Genomic DNA, 22359 nt, shown 5'->3' on the forward strand with positions numbered 1-22359 from the left:
GTGGTGCATCTGATAATGTTGATTTCATATTGTTAATGTTTAATTTTTTTAATATAAAGTTAGTCAAACTTTACAAAGCTTGACTTTGACCAAACCTTATATGCAGACTAAAAAGAAACGGAGGGAGTACAAAGTGAGAAGCAAAGCACTTGTTATGGGAGAGCCCACCATTCAAAAAGGTAAAAGGAAGACAGGCTTGTGCTTATTTGCTTTTTTACTTTGAGTTTATAGAAAGGTTTGTATTATAAAAACAGGGATGCCCACGGAAGATGCACTTTGGATGAGTTGGGGATGTGGCTTCACATGCGCAAAGTATTTGCACCCACAACGTCGTGCACCAAAGGCTAGAAGGAGCCCTCAACTTTGCAATTGTTTTGTTGCTCTATATGGCCCACAATGGATCCACCTCAGTTCTAAATCTTTTTTTTTGAAATTCAAACTTTTATTATTCAACGCTCCTCATTGGGGATCTCGTCTGAAATTACATGCAAAATAAAGTCTGAGGGCATAACCGGCCACTCCAAGCAACGATTATTAGAAACAGCTTCCCTAGCTAAAATGTGAGCAGCCCGATTAGCTTCTCTTCTTACCCATGCAATTTTCCACTCCTCCCTTGCCTCCATTATCTTCTTGACCTCCTCCACGATCGGCCCTAGCGGTGACAGATCCTTCTCTTTGCTTCCCAGTTTGCCTACAATCTCTTTGCAGTCCGTCTCAATGAACACTCGTGGAATATTGTGAGCTTCCGCTAAGATGGCAGCTCGACGGCAAGCATGTAGTTCAGCTTTCACTGGATCATTGCACCTCGGGAGAGAATAGCTAGCACTTGTGATATACGCACCGTCGTGGTTTCTGAGGACCACACCAGCTCCTCCATCTCCCGTCTTCGTCGTAGCACCATCAACATTGGCCTTGACCCATCCTTCTTCCAGTGGTTTCCACCTCTCCATCGTCCTCGTTTGTCCGGCTTTGCTCCTGCACCCGTGTATCGACTGCCATTCCACCATGAGGTTAAGAACTCGCCTTGCTATCGCGTCCGCTTCCTCCACCTGATGTCCATCTCGGGCATTATTCCTTGCTAGCCAGAGAGCGTAAACTCTCTGTACCATGACTGCTCGTTCGTCATCCGAAGCTACAGCAAACCATGACATGAGCCATCTGGACAACGCACCCTGAGGGCTACAAGACTCCGGCGGGATCGCCACCGGCACCCCCATTTCCGAGTGCATTATCTGCCACAACTTAACCGAGTGGTAGCAGCCCCAAAATCTGTGATATATTGTCTCCTCTCTTCCACAAGCAACGCAAAAGACTCCCGGTTTAATTTTTCTCCTCTATAGCTCTGATCCAACAGCAATGTCGTTCCTTATGATTCGCCATATGTGCGTTTTAACTTTCCCAGGTGCCACCGTGTCCCACAAACATAGCCACGATTTGTGGTCCGCCACCGTCGAGGAGGATTCTGGCCTCCCAGTTCACGATTGATTCTGACTCATACGAAGATGATAGGCCGATCGCACCGAAAACTCCCCATTCTTGGTGAAGTTCCACGCCTGGTAATCTTCCATCCCGGCGCCTCCCACAGGAATCTGCAAGATCTCCTGAGCTTCATCTGCAGCAAACATAGTCTGCACCATATTCACATTCCAAGATACCCCGTCCGCCTCCAATAGATCACTAACTCGCACTATCCCCGGAATGTAGCTTTGGCCCAGTGGCTTTAAGCTACCTTTCCTAGGGATCCAGTTGTCGTGATGGATTTTAATGTTTGAGCCGTCTCCAATTCTCCATATGAGACCATCCAGCAGCAAGTTCCGCCCATGTAAGATGCTCCTATATGTGTAAGAGCCCCCGCTCGGGCAGGTTGCATTTAGTATTGATCCATCTGGATAGTAACGTGCTTTCAGAACCCTCGCACACAAAGAGGTCGGCACCTGGAAGAGATGCCAAGCTTGCTTTGCAAGCAAGGCTTGGTTGAAAGCCTCCGGGTCGCGGAACCCTAGGCCTCCCTCATGCTTTCTCGTGCACATTTTATCCCAAGCGATCCAATGGACTTTCTTCTTCCCATTTGCTTCACCCCACCAGAAGTTTGACGAAATAGATGACAGATTCCCGCACATTTTCTTTGTGAGTTGGAAGCAGGTCATGGTAAAGGTTGGTGTTGATTGAAGGCCGGACTTAACAAGCACCTCTCTAGCCATTTTTGAAAGTCCTTGTCCTTTCCATCCTGAGACTTTCCCTCTTGCTCTCTCCTTTACATATTTGAAAGTTCTGTCCTTCGAGCTCCCTACCACCGTAGGTAGCCCCAAGTACCGCTCACTCAATGCCTCCTCCTTGATGCCCAGTACTTGCTTTAGCTCTTCTTTTGTAGTATCATCCGTTCCTTTCCCGAAGAAAATTGCTGACTTGTGTAAGTTCACCTTCTGCCCGGACGCACCTTCATACTGCTGCAAGATAGTCCGGAGTGCTTCAAAATTATCCCTAGAACCTTCCACAAAAACCACGCTGTCGTCAGCAAACAGTAAATGAGTTACTATTGGCCTGTTTGAGCCGAACGACACACCTTTGATATCGGCCTCCTCCTGCGCCTTCTTTAGAAGAGCCGAGAAGCCCTCGACGCAGAAAAGAAAGAGGTACCGGGAGAGGGGGTCCCCCTGCCTCAGTCCTCTGGATGGGTTAAATCTATGGGATAAACCCCCATTGAGCTTTACCGAAAACGAAGGGGATTTAACACAGCGCATAACCATCTCCGTCCAGTGATAGGAGAAGCCAATCTTCAGAAGCATTTGCTCTAAAAAATCCCATTCAACTCTGTCGTAAGCCTTCATCATATCTAACTTGACCACACACACAGGCCTCTTTCGCTTCCTTTTCCTGATCGCGTGAACACACTCATATGCTACAAGCACGTTGTCTGTTATTAGTCTACCCGGCACAAAAGCACTCCGCTCCTCTGAGATCATGAAAGGCAGGACCATTTTCAGGCGGTTGGCCAGTGCCTTCGCCGCTATCTTATACAACACATTACAAAGGCTAATGGGTCGGAACTGAGAAAGTAACTCCGGTGAGTTCACCTTCGGAATCATAACAATGACTGTGTCATTAAAACTATTGGGGGCCGCTTTCCCATCCAAGAACTCTCTGACCGCTGCGCACACATTGTCCTTTACCAACTCCCAGTGGCGTTGATAAAACATGGTCGGAAGGCCATCCGGCCCAGGTGCCTTAGTTGGCCCCATTTGAAAAAGAGCCGTGCGTATCTCCTCGTCAGAGAACGGTGTTACTAGTTTTGCATTCATCTCCTCCATGACCAGTCCCTGTATGTGCTGCAGAACGTTTTCTTTGTTGTGTGATCCTTCAGAAGCGAAGAGATGCTCATAAAACTGTGCTGCCATCGCTCGCATCCCTTCGTCGTCAGTGCACTTCGTCCCATCGTCCCTCCTCAACGCCTTGACCGTGTTCTTTCGTTTGCGGTGCGAAGCATGATTTTGAAAATATTTTGTATCCTGATCTCCTTCCATCAGCCAGTCCACTCTCGACCGTTGCTTGTGGTACACCTCTTCTCTCTCATAGAGCTCATGTAGCTGATCTTCAATTTCCTTAACTTCCTGACGATAACCCGTCCTAGCAGCTCGTTCCTTCGCATCCACTAGCTGCCCCTTCAGGTGGCCAATCTGTTTTTTAATCGACCCAAAAACCTTTCGACTCTAGTCTTGCATGGCCTTGGTTGTTTCCTTTAGTCTGCTGCATGTCGCCCCCAGCCGCTCACCTTGCTGATTGGCTGTGCGGGCTGCACCCCATGCAGCGGCCACCATCCCGTCGTACCCATCATGACGAGCCCATGCAGCCTCATAAATAAAAGGCCGCTGTCCTTTGGCACGCGAGTCAGCCAGTGCCGCCGCTGCCTTAATAATCAATGCTTGGTGATCGGATTCTTCCGTCATCACATGCTGCACTTCTGTCGCCGGGAACATCTGGGCAAAATTCGCATTACAAGTCGCCCGGTCCAATCGAACTTGAATGTTCTCCTCCATATCTCGCTTATTATCCCAAGTGAAGGGGTAGCCAGAGAAACCAAGGTCCGCAAGTCCGCAGTCGGACAGGCAATCCTCGAACAATGCTCACTTTGCCGCAAAGCTTCATTAAAATCTCCTGCGCATAACCAAGGTAGATCATCTTGTGCCCTGAGATATTGAAGAACCTCCCACGTTTTCGTTCTCTTGTCCACACATGGTTCTCCATAGATTCCAGTGAATCTAAAGGAAAACTCATCAACCACAATCTTTGCATCGATGTAATACTGACACCAAGGTCGCACTGTAACATCAACATGATCTCTCCACCATAGCGCCAAACCACCACTCTTGCCCTTACAGTCCACCGCCACACCATGATTGAAACCCAACTTCCATTTTAATCTCTCCATTGCCCCCACACGTTTCTTCGTTTCCGACAGAAACACCACCTCTGGGTTGTATGACCTAACCAGGTCCCTAAGCTCGCCAACTGCCGAGTCCAACCCCAATCCTCGGCAGTTCCAGGCTAAGAAAATCATTGTTCTCGGCGGCCCCGCGCCTTGGCAGGGTCCGCCGATGCATCATCCGTAGCCATACGATCAAAAACAGAAGCTGTCTTCTGTCGAGCATCTCTCACAAAATTGCCAACTTCATCATACTTATCTCCAGCCTCCTTTGGTACCCACATCTGTCGGGGCCTCCTCTTCCTTGTATTTGGTGTAGCGCTGGGGCTATTTCCTCTTCTCCCATGATCCCCTTGATCACCCCGAGGCTTCCTAACATAATATCCTCTTCTTCTGTGAACGGGGTAGTGGGGTTTGTAGGCATAATCCTCATGAACTTGTCTATTTGCATCCTCCCACTCCCTATGCATTCTCATCTCATGCTGCTCTCTCTCCATGTCCCTCTTCCTTTGCTGCTCCTTAAGTTGTTCTCTTAGATCTCGTTCTTTCTTGCGTTCTATTTCATGTCTGAGATCCCTCTCCTCCGGCCATGCTCCTCTAAATTGGTCCTTCTTTGGGCTGTTCACCTCCCCCTTATCCAGTTTTTGCTGCCCACCAGTGCGGGAGCTTTCTGGTTTATCAAAGTCAGCTTTTAAGTTACGTTTGGTCGGAATATCTTTCTCCCTAGCCGAGCTGCCAAACTCCTTAGAATTTCCTTCCGAATGTGAGCTGGCAAAGCTGTTGCTAGTATTGAGTTTCCCTGCTTTCACATCGGTTTTGGAGCCAGTGCTCCTCCCCGGTGATGCTCTGAGCCAACCTCCCCATTGTGCAGATTTGTCAAACGGAGGGTTACACCTCCCATCCTCGTGGACTAGCCTTCCAAACTCAAAACAAAAATGAGGTATCTTCTCATAGTGGAAATCAAACCACGTCCTATTCTTATCCTCCGGTGTGGCCTTGAGGAATAAGTCCCGTACCAAAGGATCAAAGATGGAGATTCTTGCCCTAACACATAACTGGTTTCCTCTTGCCATCCCATCCTTGTCCACATCCACCTTGATTACCTCCCCTAGCCAATTGCCGAGGGCTCTGCCAAAACTCTCCGTCCTCTTCCCCGGTGGTAAGTCTGTAACTCTAACCCAGACATCTACTTTGTCAAACACCATCTCCGAGGGTCTAATATTGTTCTCATACTCTTTTAGCACCAGGACGTTGAAATCAAACTGCCACGGTCCGTTCGTCATCGCATGCTTCCAATCTCCCTCGCTACCAAAGTGGACTATGAATATGTTATCGCCCATATCTCGGAATCTTGCTTCGTGATGAAGACCCCATGCCCTCTGCATAGTTTTTTCCAGCACCGTCTTGTTGAACGGACGTGGTGAGAACGCCTTCCCCACCGCCGACCACTTCATGTTCTTAGGCAAGATCTGATCTGATTCCTCGAAGACGAAACCTTCCGCTTCCTTGTCCAGAAGTACCATCCCTCCCAGTCTCGCTGAGAGGCTCGCAGTTGGATCCGGCGTCTTGCACACCGTAGGGGACTTGGAAGATCCCCCGCTCACCGTCTTCCCCGGGGTCGCAGCCGCCGCCGGGGTTGCCTTTGCCGCCGGAGTCCCTGCCGCTTTCTCCTTCGTCTTCTCCGCCATAGCTCCGAACCGTGGCGAGGAGGACAACACCGGTCTGTGCCGAGAGGAGCGCCGTCGCCACTCCCGTCACCACCGTAGACACACCACCCCCGCCGCCGAAACCCTAAACCTAGCGCTGGAAGGAAATCGCCTGGCGATCGCCTCACAGTCGCCTTTCTAGCGAATCGGTACGTGGTGGACCCCGACTGTAGTTCTAAATCTTTCTAGATTGGTCCAAAACATCTGGCTGGCTTGCCAACTAGGCTAGAGTTCCTAGTCTGGTTAGAAGCTGCCCAGGAGCCTCTTTGGAATGACACCACCCTTTGTTTGCATGTATTAGTGGTTCGGTTTTTTGATGGTGTGGAACAAACATGTGCTAATTTTACATACACATATATTAAGGAAACACCATCTTCAACTGAAACCCGCACTTTGTCCTCATTTGTCTGGGCAGACAACCCGAACTGTGCCCGTCGATAAGAGAGACAAAGTCTATCCAATTTGACCATTAGATTGTTCCCATTAATCCGGTTGTCAAACTCTCAAATACAACCTGTATGTAAGGAGAAAATTAGGGTGTCCTAGCAGTCCGCTACGTCGAACACAACCCAACTTGAAGTACATTTTCTTTTTTTCTTTCTCTTCTCTCTCTCCATCCCATCAATACTATGTATGCGTCTGTGCAATGGGAGGGTATGACTGCGTGAAGTGCACGTACAAAACGAGGAAATAAGGGTTTGAAGCGAAACAAAACGACGAGCCGAATTAACCTAGTTTGATTGGAGATGCTCTAAACTTTGTATAGTGACGGTGTGACCATCAGTAAGTAGCAACCCACTCTATCCTGCTAGGAGGAGCAAGCGCCGTGGTCGTCTCTCCCGACCTCCTCCACTCGCAACTCTTGGCCTTGCCAACTCCGATCCGATGATGTCGAGTGCTTCGAATCCTCCCACGCCTCTCTCAGGGACATGTCTGTCGTCCTTGCGATGTAGATGTCGGTGAAGCAAAGGAATATCAATTGAGCAAAAGCGAGGCAAACAGTGCCAGGTGTTTGCGTGTGGGCTCAGGTTGTCAGGGAGCAAATGGTAATGAGAATTTTCGCTCACAAAGAAAGGGAATCGGTGAGTGAAAATTCTCATTGCTTCCCTTAAAAAAAAAAGAAAATTCTCGTTACTCTCGAGCTCGAGCTCGACAGCCATGGTCTCAGAGCTAGGGTTAGCGCCGCCGGCGAAACGCCCGACACCGTCCCCCACCACAATTACCGCCATCGGAGACGACCTCCTCCGCGAGATCTTCCTCCTCCTTCCGTCCCTCCCGAGCCTCGTCCGCGCCGCCCTCGCCTGCCGCACCTTCCTCGACGCCGTCCGTTCGTCCCCCGCCTTCCGCCGCCGCTTCCGCGCGCTCCACCCGCCCCAGCTCCTCGGATTCTTCATCGACTCCTGCCGTAGCAATCCCTTCGTCCCGTTCCGCAGCCGCTCCGACCCGGACCTCGCCGCCGCCGTCCGCGGCGCCGATTTCCTCCTCACCCGCCTCCCGGAGGACAGCGATTCCTCGCCCGGGTGGCACATAGAGGCCTGCCACGGCGGCTGCGTCGTCCTCGTCAACCTGACTACATACCAGGTCGCTGCTTACAACCCCCTCACGCAGGCACTGCATCTCTTCCCCTTTCCGACCACCAACGAGATCCTCGTCAAGGGCGTGCCTGATTTCATTTTCATATCCGACGAGGACCAGGAGGCCCGTATGATCTGTGTCCAACACCGGAACAAGCCGCAGCAAGTGCCGGCGCGTCTAGCTGTTTTCTCACCGGCCACCAGGGAGTGGCAGATCTTGCCGTGGGTGGAGACCCCCCAGCCATCTCAACCTGAGGACGATGGAGACATCGTTCCCACGTTTCTCCCTGGTACACAGCTGAAAGGATTCGTTTATCGGAGACACACGAGTAAGGCTTATGTACTTGTTCTCAACACTGCAACAATGCAATTCTCTAGAGTGGATTTGCCGCCATTCTTGGTAGAGATGGACCCTACGCTATTTAGTTTGGATTTGGGTCATAGCAAGGATGGAAAGCTCTGTCTGGCTGTCATAGAGGCAGAAACGCTTATTGTTTGGCTCTGGAGAGCTGATGATGATGTTGTTGAGAAATGGATGCAGGAAGGTACTTTTCCGCTGAGTACATTTGTTGATGACGCTAAGATTTCAGTAGAGGATTATACCACAGTGCAGATCGAGGCGGTCATCGAGGGCTTTGTGTACGTGTCTACTAAGTATGATGCGTACACCGAGTCCCTCCATTCCCTCTGCCTGGAAACAGCAAAGCTGAACAAGCTTTTTGATAATAAGTATACAAACTCTGCTCGTCCTTACATCATGGCGTGGCCTCCTTCTTTGGTAGGCAACGAGGTGAGTCCGTCCTTATTTCACTTCTGTTGCTTCGATCTTCGATCATTGCTAAATAAATCCGTCCTGCACCTTGTTTCTTAAGATCTTTCTCATGTCATTGGTGTATATAACCTTGCACAATATGTCTATCAAACACTTGAATCCTTACTTACACTGAAATCGTTTTATGTCTCAGGAAGATTTCGAAAACAAAGTTACCGGAGAGAATGTGGCGAATGATGGTCCAGCGGGCCCAGAAGAAGCTCCCTCTGTTCTTGTCACAGCATTGCGGTCATATAAAGAAGCTCTTATTAATGATGATGGGGCAAAAGTTGCGGAGATAGAGTTATTTCTACTTTCTATTGAGGATGAGAAGAAGTCTCTAGCAGCACAGTTGACAACTGCAAGAGATTATATCTTGAGGATAAGTGCCGACATTGATGGCTACAGGAGAAGGCCAGAAAGAGAGAGGTGATGACAAGTTGTGCCCACTTCTTTGCCAGTTGAACCAGCCCCTTTGGAGTGATCTTGGTGTATTTCTTCTGATGAGATGAGCTTATGCTTATATGTGCTGGCGCTTCAGTTTTTGGATGGTGTGGAGACAACAGCATGTACTAGTTTCATATAATAGTAGGGTAGCAATTAGCAAGGGAGCACTGGAGACATAAGCTATGGCTAATGAGTGTAACCATCAGTATGTCTAACTGTGCATCATTGAGTTGAGACCCACTTTGCTTCTTAGCTTGAGTACTTATCTGTCATGGGTCCACTATATCTTTTCTTGGTCTCGCCTTTTTATTATTTCTCTCAGTTTTATGTCCTTTATAACATTGTTCTTCCATAATGGTAGTCAGTTTCCTTCTGCTTGGTTTTATATCTGAAATGAGTAACGATTTCACTGAAGGTGCAGCGCTTTTTTAAGTTTACCAGTAACCATTTGACGTTTACTAAGCAGAGAAGTAAGCTCGTTTGCATACTTTAAAGACTAAGTTCTACTTAATACTGATGAAACATTAAACATACAAGTACAAGGTCCCAAACTAGTGCTTCTTCATCCTTGTTTGTAATTTTAGCCTATTGATGCAGCTAACTTGAGATTGCAGCGTTGATACGTTTTTCAGGCTATTCAATCCATTGATGACATACAGGCAAATGGGTACAAGCAACGGCTATTCATCTAATCAAATATTCGCATTTTTTATTGTCCCAACAGATCTGGCAGCTCTTCCATTAATCAGAACTTCAGAAAGCATTTTTCATGACACATTCTTAATCAATTCTGTATCAGGTGGTCATCACTTTGATTTCTAGATTCCATATGATCTACAGTCAGTCAATAAATTCGTCTGGTATCTATCTTTCTTAATTGTTTCCGTATCTGCTGTTCCCTTCTTTGATTTTTAGCATCTCTAGGGTCTACAATACATAGTTCCTTTCTTCAGTTATCTTATTCTAATTTTGTGCTTTTCTTGAGGCCTCCTTTGCAAACATTGTTTTTTAGATGCCGTCAGACTCTAGTGGCAATGTAGTTTCTAACACACTAGAGCTTCTGTGCTTTTCTCTATGAGATTTATTTATGATTGTTGTTGACATCTGTAGCTAACCTATGAACACAGCATCAACCTGTTGCTGGGATATATATATAGGAAACTGAACCAATAATAATAATGTTTACTTAACCAATAAAGTCTTAGCTTTTCACTGGATCAATAGATTTGGGGGCTTGTCCACTAATCTGATACCTTTCTTTGTGACACTTATTTATAATTGGTGTGTAATCAATTTACTTAATCACTTCTACATCAGGTGGTCGTTGCTTTGAGTTCCAGATCCCCTCTGGTCTGCGGTCCAAGATTCTTCCTTGATTTATCTTGCTTTCTTAACCACTTCCTTACCTGCTCATATCTTTTGAATTCTAGCAACTATGTGGTCTGCGTAATGGTTTCGTCCTCCATTGTTTCATGTTTTGGTGGAACATCAGCTATTCAAGCCTCTGTATGGCCATTTATTTGGCTCCAATGAAGGTTTCTTGTGCAGACATTGTTTACTAGATTCAGTCAGACTCAAGTGTCCACTGGACTTACTAACGCACTAGAGTTCTGTGTTTTTAACTTCAAAATTTATCGTTGGTGACCGACAACAGTATTTTGAACATACTCTTGACAGTGTATCCACTTTGAAGAGTCGATTAACATGCTTTTATTTTCTTAGTTGGTATATAATGCATGACTAATAAATAACTTTATGATATTTCTAACAAGAAAACTTCATCCTGTATCATTAAGAGAACCGCATGGATGATGGATTGTGAAACAGTGAAAGAATAGGGTGGCTGTTAATTGGCTCGAAATGGTTACTTCTGAATCCAAACTCATCCTGAGACATCCTGATTAGCTTGCCAACGATCGTCGTGCTGAGGTATGCCAACGGCACCTCGAACCGCCTCCCGTTGGCAGTGGCCCTTATCTGCGACAGGCAGTGTCACGCATCATGCTTCGTCGTCTCTGGCAGTGGTCAACTCGTCGTCTTGACCCTCTGCCACTTCCTCGCCAGCTCAGCAAGCCTCTTTGGGTGCATCATAGCTGGGTTCTTTGGTTCTAGTCTCAGGTATGTTGCTGCTTAGGGATGCTTGGTTTGTTGACTGTTGTTGAAGCGACGGTGTCTTACTAGTTAGCCCACGAATATCTGGGCATTGAGATATAACTCATTGGCATTTGGCAGGGGACAAGGCCATGATTTTGGTGGTTGCAATGGTGACTCCAAGGGAGGCAGTGAGATTCAGATCAGATATTGCTGGGCCTGGCACTAGGGGGCAAAGGTAGTGGACTAGTGGCTAGGCAACCAGATGCATACTACTGTTCTTGCTGCTGAACTGGGCAGAGGTATAGAGCAAACCATCCAGGGTCCCTTCGGTGCAGTAATCATCTCTGAATAGGTGAGTACAGCTTCAGCTTCAGCTGCATGCTAGGTGTTTGTTGTTTGCTTTAGCAGTGCTTTGATTGCTGCAAATCTAGCAAGTTGCCTGACAGCTCCATATCTCATCGTCTGCATGATCTTCAGCATCGCATGTGACAGCCATTCCTGGTATCTCCATTGCATTTTCCTATGGGCCAACCAGTTGGTAACCATCAGGGCCAGAATGGCATCAGGTCCATCTCTATGGAGCTGTCACTAGTTCATGTCACTATTTTTGTTTTCTGGTGGCTTTTGTTCATGGACTGCAGTAATGTAAGTTGCAGCGCAGGGCTCATTTTGTTAGTACCTGAAGTTTACTTGTATTGTCCATGACAGTGACTTAATGATGAGGGCATCTCAGTACCTCATGTTGTTCCCATGAAGGAGGAGGTGAAGCCCAACTTCAGGACTCCTCCAAGTTAGAGGTGTGCCAAAGGGGGTGACCGAACCATGTACTTGGTCGGTTCTAGTTTTATCTATTTTTATTTCCAAGTCTTGTTATGGGCCACTTAGGATTTTTATTTTGTGTGTTTCGGTGTGGGCCTGTCCAACCGACTAGTTTTCTAGATGCCTATATAAGGAGGCTAGTGGCTAGGTTTAGAGGGGGTGAAATTTTTAGATTGAGTTTTGAACATTGTGTCCACGTGGTGAATCATCCCTCCGGGGACGGCGCTGCTATTTATCAAATAAAGTGATGATTGCATGAAGGTTCTTGTGTGATCAAGGATTATCGTGCCAAGGTTAGAGGCATGTTGTTCATCTTCACGTTGCTTGCTGGATTCGTTTCCTCATCTTCAGGTTGCGTGGATTGATCACGCGATTAGAAAGTTTGCTATCTAATTGTCTTGCGGTGAAAGATCGGACAAAAACTATAGGATCATCACGTTGATCCTTATCACTTAACTAGTGGTTGTGTGGTACCTAGATTAGCCAAATACAAATGTGGATGAGCTCATTCAATGTCTCTGATTACTGGTCTGTTTCTGCACATTAGCAGGTTTTCCTGTCCCAATTCAAATAAAATTCAACAGTTTTATCTTTGGTCGAATAAAACACAGCTTTTCTACAAACCGTCAGTTTCCTTACCCTATTCGCAAAAAAAAAGTTTCCTTATCCATCTATGAAGATTTTCTAGCCCTAGTCAATGTTCCACTGCAATCCCAATTCAAATGTAATCTGACAACTTTATCTTGGTTCGAATAAAACACAGAGCTTTTCTACAAATGGTCAGTTTCCTTCTCTATCTGTGAAGATTTTCTAGCCCTTGCCAATGTTCCTTTGTAATATTTTGGGGTCTGAGGCCATATATCTATGCAGAAGAATTTTTCAGCAATGCTTCGTGCTTAGGTCCTAAAAATCTGTGATCAATCATTTATCTTTGCAAGATGTATATATACACATTGAAAGAACAGTGTCCCTAACTACCGCCCATCTTCCTTGTTTGCTTCTTCACTTGCATGATCAAAATGCTTCACATAAACAATTTCCTTTTTTCCTATATCCCTATGTCTGGCAGATGGTGATCAGCAGTTGCAGACACCAAAATGCTGGTTAACTCCCAGATGTGCCGCAGCATGATAGTGGCATGGCATCGCCATGGAGTAGAGGAACGCAGCCTCCATTTCTGCAGAGGCGCTTCTCCTGAGCAAGCACAGGGCGTACTCCATCACCGATGCGTCACATGGCAGCGTGATTCTGCGACTGTCAACGCCTGTGAAGCCAAACTCCTCTTGGGACATCCTAAAGAGCTCGCCGAAGACTGTCGTACCGAGGAACGCAAGCGGCACCTCAAATCTCACGCCGTCAGCAGTGTACACGATGCAGTGGCCCTTGCCGTCCACTGAGAAGCATGATGTGCTGCAAGACCCTTTGGTTTCTTCCGCAGACGTTGATGACAACCCGGTGAGCCTCTTCCTCCTCATAGCAACCACCTTCTGCCACTTCTTGGCCAGCCGAGCGAATGTCTTGGTACTCATCATGGTAGTTTCTTGTGTTTTGGAAACTGGAGAAATTCTTCTGCTATTGAAGGTTGGAATGCCTTTGTCTGTGGATGAAGCGGTGGTGTTTGGAGGGCACTTAGCAATGGATTTTATAGCTCAAGGGTAAAGTAATGTGAAGCGTGTGATGGTTGGGCAGGCGAGAATGCCATGTTCAATGGTACATGTGGTGCTGTGGTTTGATGGTCATGATGTGATCCAGATCAGGTTCTGCTGGGGCCAAGTGCTTGGCACTTTGCCGGAGCTTGGCCTGGACGTCTCGCCTGCATAGCCGTGGTGATCAGTTTGCTGGGAAAATGGCACGAGCACGAGGACCCCATAGGGTTCTCTAACCAGAAGCACATTTCAGACATGGGTGGTGCTTGAAAATCTCATCAAAATCATTCCATCACATTTCATGTCTGCAGCTAATTGCAACAACACTGCACATGGAGCACTCATGGCATTGTCCCCAGGGCCCAGCCCAACGCTCTCGCTGATAGCTACACGCAACCTACACACATATGCACTACCCTGATCCCTCTCTTCCTTCTACTATAAATCCATGGCCTGCTCAGCACAAACTTCATCTCATCTGTAAACAACATCACACTCTACAACACACTTTCAGACTTTCGGAGCCAGCCAGGAACACATCAGACTCTACCATGATCCATCCAAAGAAGCTTGCTCAGCTGGCCAAGAAGTGCCAGCGGATGTTGGCAGCCGGGACCGATGCTCGCCACCGGCAGCATGCCTCAGACATGGTCGACGATGATCGCTGCAGCACAGCGTCATCTGTGGTTGCCAATGAGGGCCATTGCATGGTGTACAGCACCGACGGAACACGGTTTGAGGTCCCTCTGGCGTACCTTGGGACAACGGTCTTCTCTGAGCTCCTGAGGATGTCTGAGGAGGAGTTTGGGTTCGCAAGCGGCAGCGATGGAGGCAGGATCACGCTGCCCTGTGACACCACGGTGATGGAGTACGTCTTGTGCCTTATCAGGAGAGAGGCCTCTGAGGAGGTTGAGAGGGCATTCTTGAGCTCTATTGCTGAGCATTGCCACAACTACAGTGCTAGTTGTGTGGCGCCATCGATGGGACTCAGCCATCAATTTGCTCTTTGTACTTAGCTACTAGCTTATCTGGTGATTTTTTTTGTTAGAACCTGAAGATCTCTGTACAGTCTGATGTAAGATCCTACTATCATGAGAAATGATAAAAAATATTATATTTTACTGAGAGAAATTTGGCTATTTGACGCATACTTTGGCCTTTGCTGTAGTTCGTCGTATAGAGTACTGAAGAAAGTAAAAAAAACATGGGCTGGAAGTTTGTCGGTATGATATGCGGAGGAAGGAAGCAGGAGAGGATGGGCCTGGCTAGAAGGTGGCAGAATGCGGTGATGGCGCAGCGAAGGAAATGCGGATGGAGGATTTTGGATGAACGATCAGCATACTGCTGTCCCTACCTCTACCTAGAACTGTTGGATTGACATCGCGTGTCCCAGATGGAGGTGGGTTGAGCTGGTTATAGGTCTTGAGGTAGGAACTGCAGTCTGTTGCCTGGAAGATGAACGCTTCCACCGCAGTTGCTATCGGAGACTAGCTACTTGCATGAGCTGGGTGGCCTCTGGTCGGCTCGCCACACTCCAAGTGAAAATGCAGGCCGGAATATGCCCTAACTACATTTTGCAGTACATCAGTTCAGTTTGGGAAGAAACTTGATGATTTCTGAAGAAAGTAGGATATCACACATCTAACTGATATTTGCTTTTGAACTTCTGTTTTGTAGACAATACCGAGAAATCAAATAAACCCTGTTGTTGAACATATTGTATGGTAACTTCCTTGGACTATTTTCTTCTGAAAAGGGTATGTATTTGTTGTTCTTGTATACAGATTCAGTACTTTTTTGAAGATAAGTGCAACAGAAAATTGGATTTTTTTAATTATTTATTTAGCATACAATATAATCACATCTTTGATTCTCTTAATGGCAGTGGTGCTTGTTAGGTGTTAGCTTTTGTACTCTGAATCCCGAGTTCAAAGTAAATCACTTTCCTGCGCCCTATGTCCTAATGATATATGGTTGTAGACTTGTAGTTAATGGTACTTCATAGGATGCAATAAGCTGGTATGCTAATACGTAATTTCCATTCTGCAGTGTTGAACTATTTTACATCGTGGGAGAAACATGCAAAATTCAGGAGCTACAAACTGCAAGCTGCTGGTGCAGTGATACCGTACTGCTTGGATATTGGGAAGGCATCACTATAGAGCTCAGGAACGGTCTCTCTACTTTGATGCATTTCTTCTGAGCAAGCACATGACATACTCAATCACCGCTGCATCGAAGGGCAGTGTGATCCTGCCATCACATGTAAACCCAAACTCCTCCTGGGGCATCCTTAGCAGCTCGCCGAAGATTGTCTTGTTGAGGCAAGTCAGGGAGAACTTAAGCCTCCTGGCATTGGCCATGCACACAGCGCAGTGGCCTTTATCTGTGCCCTGTGGTGTTGTGCAGCCTGCTTCGTTGTCGCTGGATGTTGTCCTGACCCTTTGCCACTTCCTCACAAACTGAGCAAATCTTTTAGGATGGATCATGGTCATGGCTGTGTGTTCTTGGTTCTGAGGTATGTTGCTCAGAAATGTTTAGCCTGTGAGTTTGTTGATGAAGTGATGGTGCACTACTAGCTAGCCCATGAATACATAGGCATAGACGTATGCCTAATTTGCATTGGGCAGGGGACAAGGCCATGAGTTCGATGATTTCAACGATGGCTCGTGAAGGAGGCAATGAGATCGTTTGATCCTGCTGGGCCATGGCACTATGGAGGCAAGGATAGTGGACTAGTGGCTGGGTGATAAGATGCCTACAACAGTCTATGCTGCCGAATTGGGCAGAGGCGTTGTGGGGCCATCCGGGGTCCAGCGTTTATGGCGGTGTTTCATTTTTTTGACGGTGATGGCGGTGTTTCATTCAGTTCAGCCTCCTGTATCAAGGGATTTGAAGTTCATGCTTTTGCAGGAATTGTGTGATTGCAATTAGGTGAGGTGAAGAGGAGCTCACTTCATTGCTTTTGGGTGTATTTTGCACTTACACCTGAAACTGCATGTTAGGTGCTTGTTGGTTTAATAGTGTTTTGATTGCTGCAGATCTGCCAAGTTGCTGGAAGTTCCATATCTCATTGTCCACACCCATGGTCTGCATGGTCTCTAGCATAGCTTGTGGTGCCAAGTGCCAACCATTTCCTGGCAGTTGAGTGTTCCGGGCCACACCCTTGAATCTATCCAAGGACTTGTCATTAATTCCGCTTTGGTATTTCTTTTGGGGAAGTGGACATGCTGTAATGTGAGCTCATGCTGTAAGTGGACATCCATGACCCGAACATAACTAGAGGCATCCAAATTTGCCAACCACAAAGTCTCGATGAGCTCATGCTGTGTGACACACCTGATTTCTGAACACTTGCAGGTTTGCCAGTCCCGACTCAGGTATTTGACGGTTTTATCAGCAGTTGAGAAAAAATGAAGTAGCCTTTCTCCAAAAGGTCAGCTCCCTTCTGCAGATGTGAAGATTTACCTTCCACCTCAACGTTTCTTTGTAACATTTTGTGTCTGAGGCCATAAAACTGCATAGAAAAAAATGTTCGACACTTACTGCTTGGATCCTAAAAATCTGTATATGATCATTTATCACTACAAGAAAAAGTATATATACGGTGGAAGAACATTGTCTCTGACTATTGTCCATCTTCCACCAAAGATCAAAATGCTTCACATAGACAAATTGCCTTTTTCCTGTTTTCCTATATCTCTGCAGATGCTAATCAGGAGCTGCAGACACCAAAATGCTGGCTAACTCCCAGATGTGCCGTCGCATGATAGTGGCATGGCATCGCCATGGTGTTGAGGAACGCGGCCTCCATCTCTGCGTAGGCGCTTCTCCTGAGCAAGCACATGGCGTACTCCATCACCGATGCGTCGCAGGGCAGCGTGATTCTGCCACTGTCAACGCCTGCGAAGCCGAACTCCTCTTGGGACATCCTGAACGAAGACCATCGTGCCGAGGAACACAAGCGGCACCTCGAACCTCACACCGTTGGTGGTGTACACGACGAACTGGCCCTTGCCGGCCACCGGTGAGCATGATGTGCCGCACGACCCTCCCGTTTCTTCCGCTGTATGTTGACGACGACCAGGTGGGCCTCTTCTGCCCGATAGATGACACCCTCTGCCACTTCTTGGCCAGCTGAGCGAGTGTCTTGGCACCCATCATGGCTCTGGAAACGGGAGAAATACTTCTGCGAGATGGAGCTTGGAATGCCTTTATCTGTGGATGAAATGGTGGTGTTTGGAGGGCAGTAGGCCATGGATTTATAGGTCAAGGGTAAAGCAAGCGCCCACAAGGTGGAGGTGGAGCGTGTGATGGTTGGGAAGGAGACAGTGTTGTGGGCATGGTACATGTGGTGCTGCCGTTTGGAGGCACCATGATGTGATCTAGATCAGGTTCTGCTGGGGACAAGTGTCTGGCACTTGCCGGAGCTGGGGCTGGATGCCTGGCCTGTACAACCATGGTGATCGGTTTGCTGGGGAATTGGCACGAGGACCCGATGGGGCTCTCTCGCCGAAAAACATTTCAGATATGGATGGTGCTTGAAAATCTCATCAAAATCATTCATCACATTGTCTGCAGCTAGTTGCAACAACACTGCATGAAGAGCACTCAAGGCCTTGTCCCCTGCCCAACTCTTTTGCCGACAGCTACACACAACCCACACATATGCACTGCCCTGAGACCTCTCTTCCTTCTACTATAATTCCATGGCCTGCTCAACACAAACTTCTTCATCTCATCTACTCCTACAGAGCAACATCACAATCTACACCACACCTTTAGACTTTCAGAGCCAAACTGAAATTTAGCCAGCCAAGAACACATCAGACTCAACCATGATCCATCCAAAGAAGCTTGCTCAGCTGGCCAAGAAGTTCAAGCGGATAGCTGCCGGAGCCGGTGCCCGCCGCTGGCAGCATGCCTCAAACACCGCCGACGACGAATGCTGCAGCACAACGTCGTCTATGGTTGCTGATGAGGGCCACTGCGTAGTGTACGCCGCCGACGGAGAACGGTTCGAGGTCCCTTTGGCGTACCTTGGGACGACGGTCTTCGCTGAGCTCCTGAGGATGTCCGAGGAGGAGTTTGGCTTCGCCAGCGGCAGCGATGGAGGCAGGATCATGATGCCCTGCGATGCCACGGTGATGGAGTACGTCTTGTGCCTTGTCAGGAGAGAGGCCTCTGAGGAGGTTGAGAGGGCCTTCTTGAGCTCTATTGCTGAGCATTGCCACAACTACAGTGCTAGTTGTGTGGCGCCATCGATGGGACTCAACCATCAGTTTGCTCTTTGTACTTAGCTACTAGCTTGTCTGGTGATTATTTTTGTTAGAACCTGAAGATCCCTGTACAGTCTGATGTAAGATCCTACTATCACGAGAAATGATACAAAAAATACTATTTTACTGAGAGAAATTTGGCTATTTGACACATACTTTGGCCTTTGCTGCAGTTCGCCGTATAGAGTACTGAAGAAAGTTTGTCGGTATGATATGTGGGGTAAGGAAACAGGAGAGGATGTGCCTGACCAGAAGGTGGCAGAACGCGGTGATGGCGCAGCGAAGGGAATGCGGATGGAGGATTAGATGAATGATCAGCATACTGTACCTAGAACTGTCGGAACTGAATCGTGTGTCCCAGACGGAGGTGGGTTGAGCTGGCTATAGGTTCTTGAGGTAGGAACTGCAGTCTGTTGCCTGGAAGATGAACGCTTCCAGCGCCGCTGCCATCAGAAGTGTGCACTTCTGGGTACCATTTCCCTTGTGTCGGAGACTACTTGCGTGAGCTGGGTGGCCTCTCGTCAGCTCGTCACACTACAAATGAAAATGCAGGCCGGAATACGCCCTAACTGCCGTTTGCAGTACATCAGTTCAGTTGGGGAAGAAACTTAATAATTTCTGAAGAACGTAGGATATCACATATCTACCTTTGCTTTTGGTCTTCTATTTTGTAGACAATGCCCAGAAATCAAATAAACCCTGTTGTTGAGCATATTGTACGGTAACTTCCTTGGACTATTTTCTTCTGAAAAGGGTATGTATTTGTTGTTCTTGTATACAGATTCAGTACACTTTTTGGAAGATAAGTGCAACAGAAAATTAGAATTTTTTTATTTATTTAGCATACATTATAATCACATCTTTGATTCTCTTAATGGTAGTGGTGCTTTTATACTCTGAATCCCGAGGTTAAAGTAAATCGCTTTCTAGCGCCCTATGTCCTAATGATATATGGTTGTAGACTTATAGTTAATGGTAGTTTGTAGGATGCAATAAGCTGGTATGCTAATATGTAATTTCCATTCTCCAGTGTCGAACTATTTTACACCATGGAAAAACATGCAAAATTGAGGGAAAAGCTTGGCATATATTCAGGAGCTACAAACTGCAAGCTGCTGGTGCAGTGACACCATACTGCTTGGATATTGGCAGTGTACACGGTGCAGTGGCCTTTATCTATGACCTGCAGTGTCGTGCAGCCTGCTTCGTTGTCGTTGGATGTTGTCCTGACACTTTTCCACTTCCTCACCAACTGAGCAAATCTTTTAGGATGGATCATGGTCATGTCTGTGTGGTCTTACATCTGAGGTATGTTGCTCAGAAATGCTTAGCCTAATAGCCTGTGAGTTTGTTGATGAAGCCCATGGATATACAGGCACAGACGTATGACTAATTTGCATTGGGGAGCAGGGGACAAGGCCATGAGCTCGGTGCGTGAAATGGTGGCTCCTGAAGGAGGCAATGAGATTCAGAGTTTATTCTGCTGGGCATGGTTCTGAGGTATGTTGCTCAGAAATGTTTAGCCTGTGAGTTTGTTGATGAAGTGATGGTGCACTACTAGCTAGCCCGTCTGCCCATGAATATATAGGCATAGACGTATGAGTAATTTGCGTTGGGCAGAGGACAAGGCCATGAGCTCGATGCGTGCATGATAATGAGATCGTTTGATTCTGCTGGGCCATGGCACTATGGAGGCAAGGATAGTGGACTAGTGGCTGGGTGATAAGATGCCTACAACAGTCTTCGCTGCTGAATTGGGCAGAGGCATTGTGGGGCCATCCGGGTCCAGTGTTTATGGCGGTGTTTCGTTTATGGCGGTGCCATGATGAGATCTGGATCAGGTTCTACTGGGGCAATGGGGCCAAGTGTTTGGCACTTGCCGGAGCTTGGGCTGGACGTCTCGCCTACACGCGTCGTGATGGGTTTGCTGGGGAAATGGCACGAGGACCCCCTAGCCGAACCACATTTCAGACATGGAAGGTGCTTGAAAATCTCACCAAAATCATTCATCACACTGTCTGCAGCTAGTTGCAACAACACTGCATGAAGGGCACTCATGGCATTGTCCCCTGCCCAACGCTCTCGCTGATAGCTACACACGACCCACACGCATATGCACTTCCCTGAGCCCTCTCCTCCTACTATAAATCCATGGCCTGCTCAACACAAACTTCTTCATCTCATATGCAAGCCACATCACAATCTACAACACGCCTTCAGAGTTTCAGGGCCAAACTGAAATTTAGCCAGTCAGGAACACATCAGACTCAACCATGATCCATCCAAAGAAACTTGCTCAGCTGGCCAAGAAGTGTCAGCGGATGTTGGTTGCCAGAGCCGGGGCCCGCCGCCGGCATCATGCCTCGGACACGGCCGACGATGAATGCTGCATCACAACGTCGTCTGTGGTTGCCGATGAGGGCCACTGCGTGGTGTATGCCGCCGACGGAGCACGGTTTGAGGTCCCTCTGGTGTACCTTGGGACGACGGTCTTCGCCGAGCTCCTGAGGATGTCCGAAGAGGAGTTTGGCTTTGCAAGCGGTAGCGATGGAGGCAGGATCACGCTGCCCTGCGATGCCACGGTGATGGAGTACGTCTTGTGCCTGGTCAGGAGAGAGGCCTCTGAGGAGGTCGAGAGGGCGTTCTTGAGCTCCATTGCTGAGCATGGCCACAACTACAGTGCTAGCTGTGTGGCGCCATCGATGGGACTAGTACTCAGCCATCAATTTGCTCTCTGTGCTTAGCTACTAGTTTAGCTAGTGAAATATTTCTTTTGGTTAGGTCCGAGAGGAGTTCTGTAGAGTCTGATGTAAGATTCGTTTGTCACAGGAAATGTAGATAAGAGACAATTTTCATGGAAAAAATACATTATTTGTCACATCCTTTAACATAGTTCATACTAAAGTTGAGACACATTTTTTGGGATGGAGGGAAGAAATTGGAAGGAAACCATGGGCCTATAGTTGTCAACAGTTTTTCTTTTTCAGATGAGAAGCTGACTTAGTTGGAATTTGCGATTGTACTTGAATGCATACTCTTAACATTTTGATTAGGTGCGAAAGGGATGATCTTAATTGATGCAGTACAGATAACTTGTCGAATAGTGTCATATCTTAGTTCTTGATGGCCTACCTAACTTGTAGGCTGTAGCCATTCCTTAGCTCTTTCTCTGCACTCTCCTTTGGGCCTTCAGCCAGCTGCATGTCTGAAGATTCTGAATATATAACAGACTTCTACTAAATCTTGTGTCGACACTTTCTGTAAAGTTTTGTGGGTACAACATTCAGTAATTCAGTAACAGTTAAACATCAGTGTCTTTTCGTGGAGTACAGCCTGCTTTCTCTTCCATTTTGTAAATTTTATCCTACTTCTTGTATTGATGGCTTCTAAATATTCTCCTGATGGTTCATCCTAAAATGGCCCCTGTACCACCTGGCCGGTTCACTAATTCACAAGTTTTTGATCATTCTAGCGTCCTGATTTAGATGATACTAGATTGCATTGAAACTTGTTTTTTTTCATTCTCTGTGCAGCAGTATGAAACTATTGACATCTAGAAATAG

General features: G+C 47.3%; 1 protein-coding gene and 6 pseudogenes across 3 annotated transcripts; 4 read left to right on the forward strand and 3 right to left on the reverse strand.

The window, feature by feature from the left end:
• Window positions 1-7214: 7214 nt before the first annotated feature.
• Window positions 7215-11919, forward strand: LOC125510282 (uncharacterized). 3 transcript variants are annotated; one of them, XM_087521513.1, is made up of 4 exons: window positions 7215-7707; window positions 7822-8490; window positions 8666-11076; window positions 11191-11570. In XM_087521513.1, the coding sequence occupies exons 1-3, from the start codon at window positions 7285-7287 to the stop codon at window positions 8942-8944; spliced, it is 1371 nt and encodes a 456-aa protein (XP_087377639.1). In that variant the 5' UTR covers window positions 7215-7284; the 3' UTR covers window positions 8945-11076; window positions 11191-11570. The 3 variants fall into 3 exon arrangements, with proteins under 3 accessions (XP_087377639.1, XP_087377638.1, XP_048531381.1); XM_087521512.1 differs by adding an exon at window positions 11761-11919 and having other exon boundaries at window positions 7216-8490; window positions 11191-11404; XM_048675424.2 differs by having other exon boundaries at window positions 7216-8490.
• A 383-nt stretch (window positions 11920-12302) lies between these two features.
• On the reverse strand, window positions 12303-13425 carry LOC147972526 (auxin-responsive protein SAUR36 pseudogene; annotated as a pseudogene).
• Window positions 13426-13908: 483 nt separating this feature from the next.
• LOC125510284 (auxin-responsive protein SAUR36 pseudogene) lies at window positions 13909-15234 on the forward strand (annotated as a pseudogene).
• A 339-nt stretch (window positions 15235-15573) lies between these two features.
• On the reverse strand, window positions 15574-16299 carry LOC147972527 (auxin-responsive protein SAUR36 pseudogene; annotated as a pseudogene).
• A 173-nt stretch (window positions 16300-16472) lies between these two features.
• LOC125510286 (auxin-responsive protein SAUR36 pseudogene) lies at window positions 16473-17696 on the reverse strand (annotated as a pseudogene).
• Window positions 17697-17883: 187 nt separating this feature from the next.
• LOC125510285 (auxin-responsive protein SAUR36 pseudogene) lies at window positions 17884-19551 on the forward strand (annotated as a pseudogene).
• Window positions 19552-21023: 1472 nt separating this feature from the next.
• Window positions 21024-21856, forward strand: LOC125556528 (auxin-responsive protein SAUR36 pseudogene; annotated as a pseudogene).
• Window positions 21857-22359: the final 503 nt, after the last annotated feature.

This window comes from Triticum urartu, chromosome 5A, assembly GCF_056163025.1.
Source record: "Triticum urartu cultivar PI428250 chromosome 5A, HENAU_Tu73, whole genome shotgun sequence".
Taxonomy (NCBI): Eukaryota; Viridiplantae; Streptophyta; class Magnoliopsida; order Poales; family Poaceae; genus Triticum; species Triticum urartu.

What these genes read in the sequence shown, in the direction of transcription:
- LOC125510282 (XM_087521512.1), top strand. Translation starts at nt 7,285, where the DNA reads ATGGTCTCAGAGCTAGGGTTAGCGCCGCCGGCGAAACGCCCGACACCG. An exon ending in CTTCTTTGGTAGGCAACGAG is followed by an intron (nt 8,491 to 8,665) that starts GTGAGTCCGTCC and finishes TTTATGTCTCAG; the next exon opens with GAAGATTTCGAAAACAAAGT.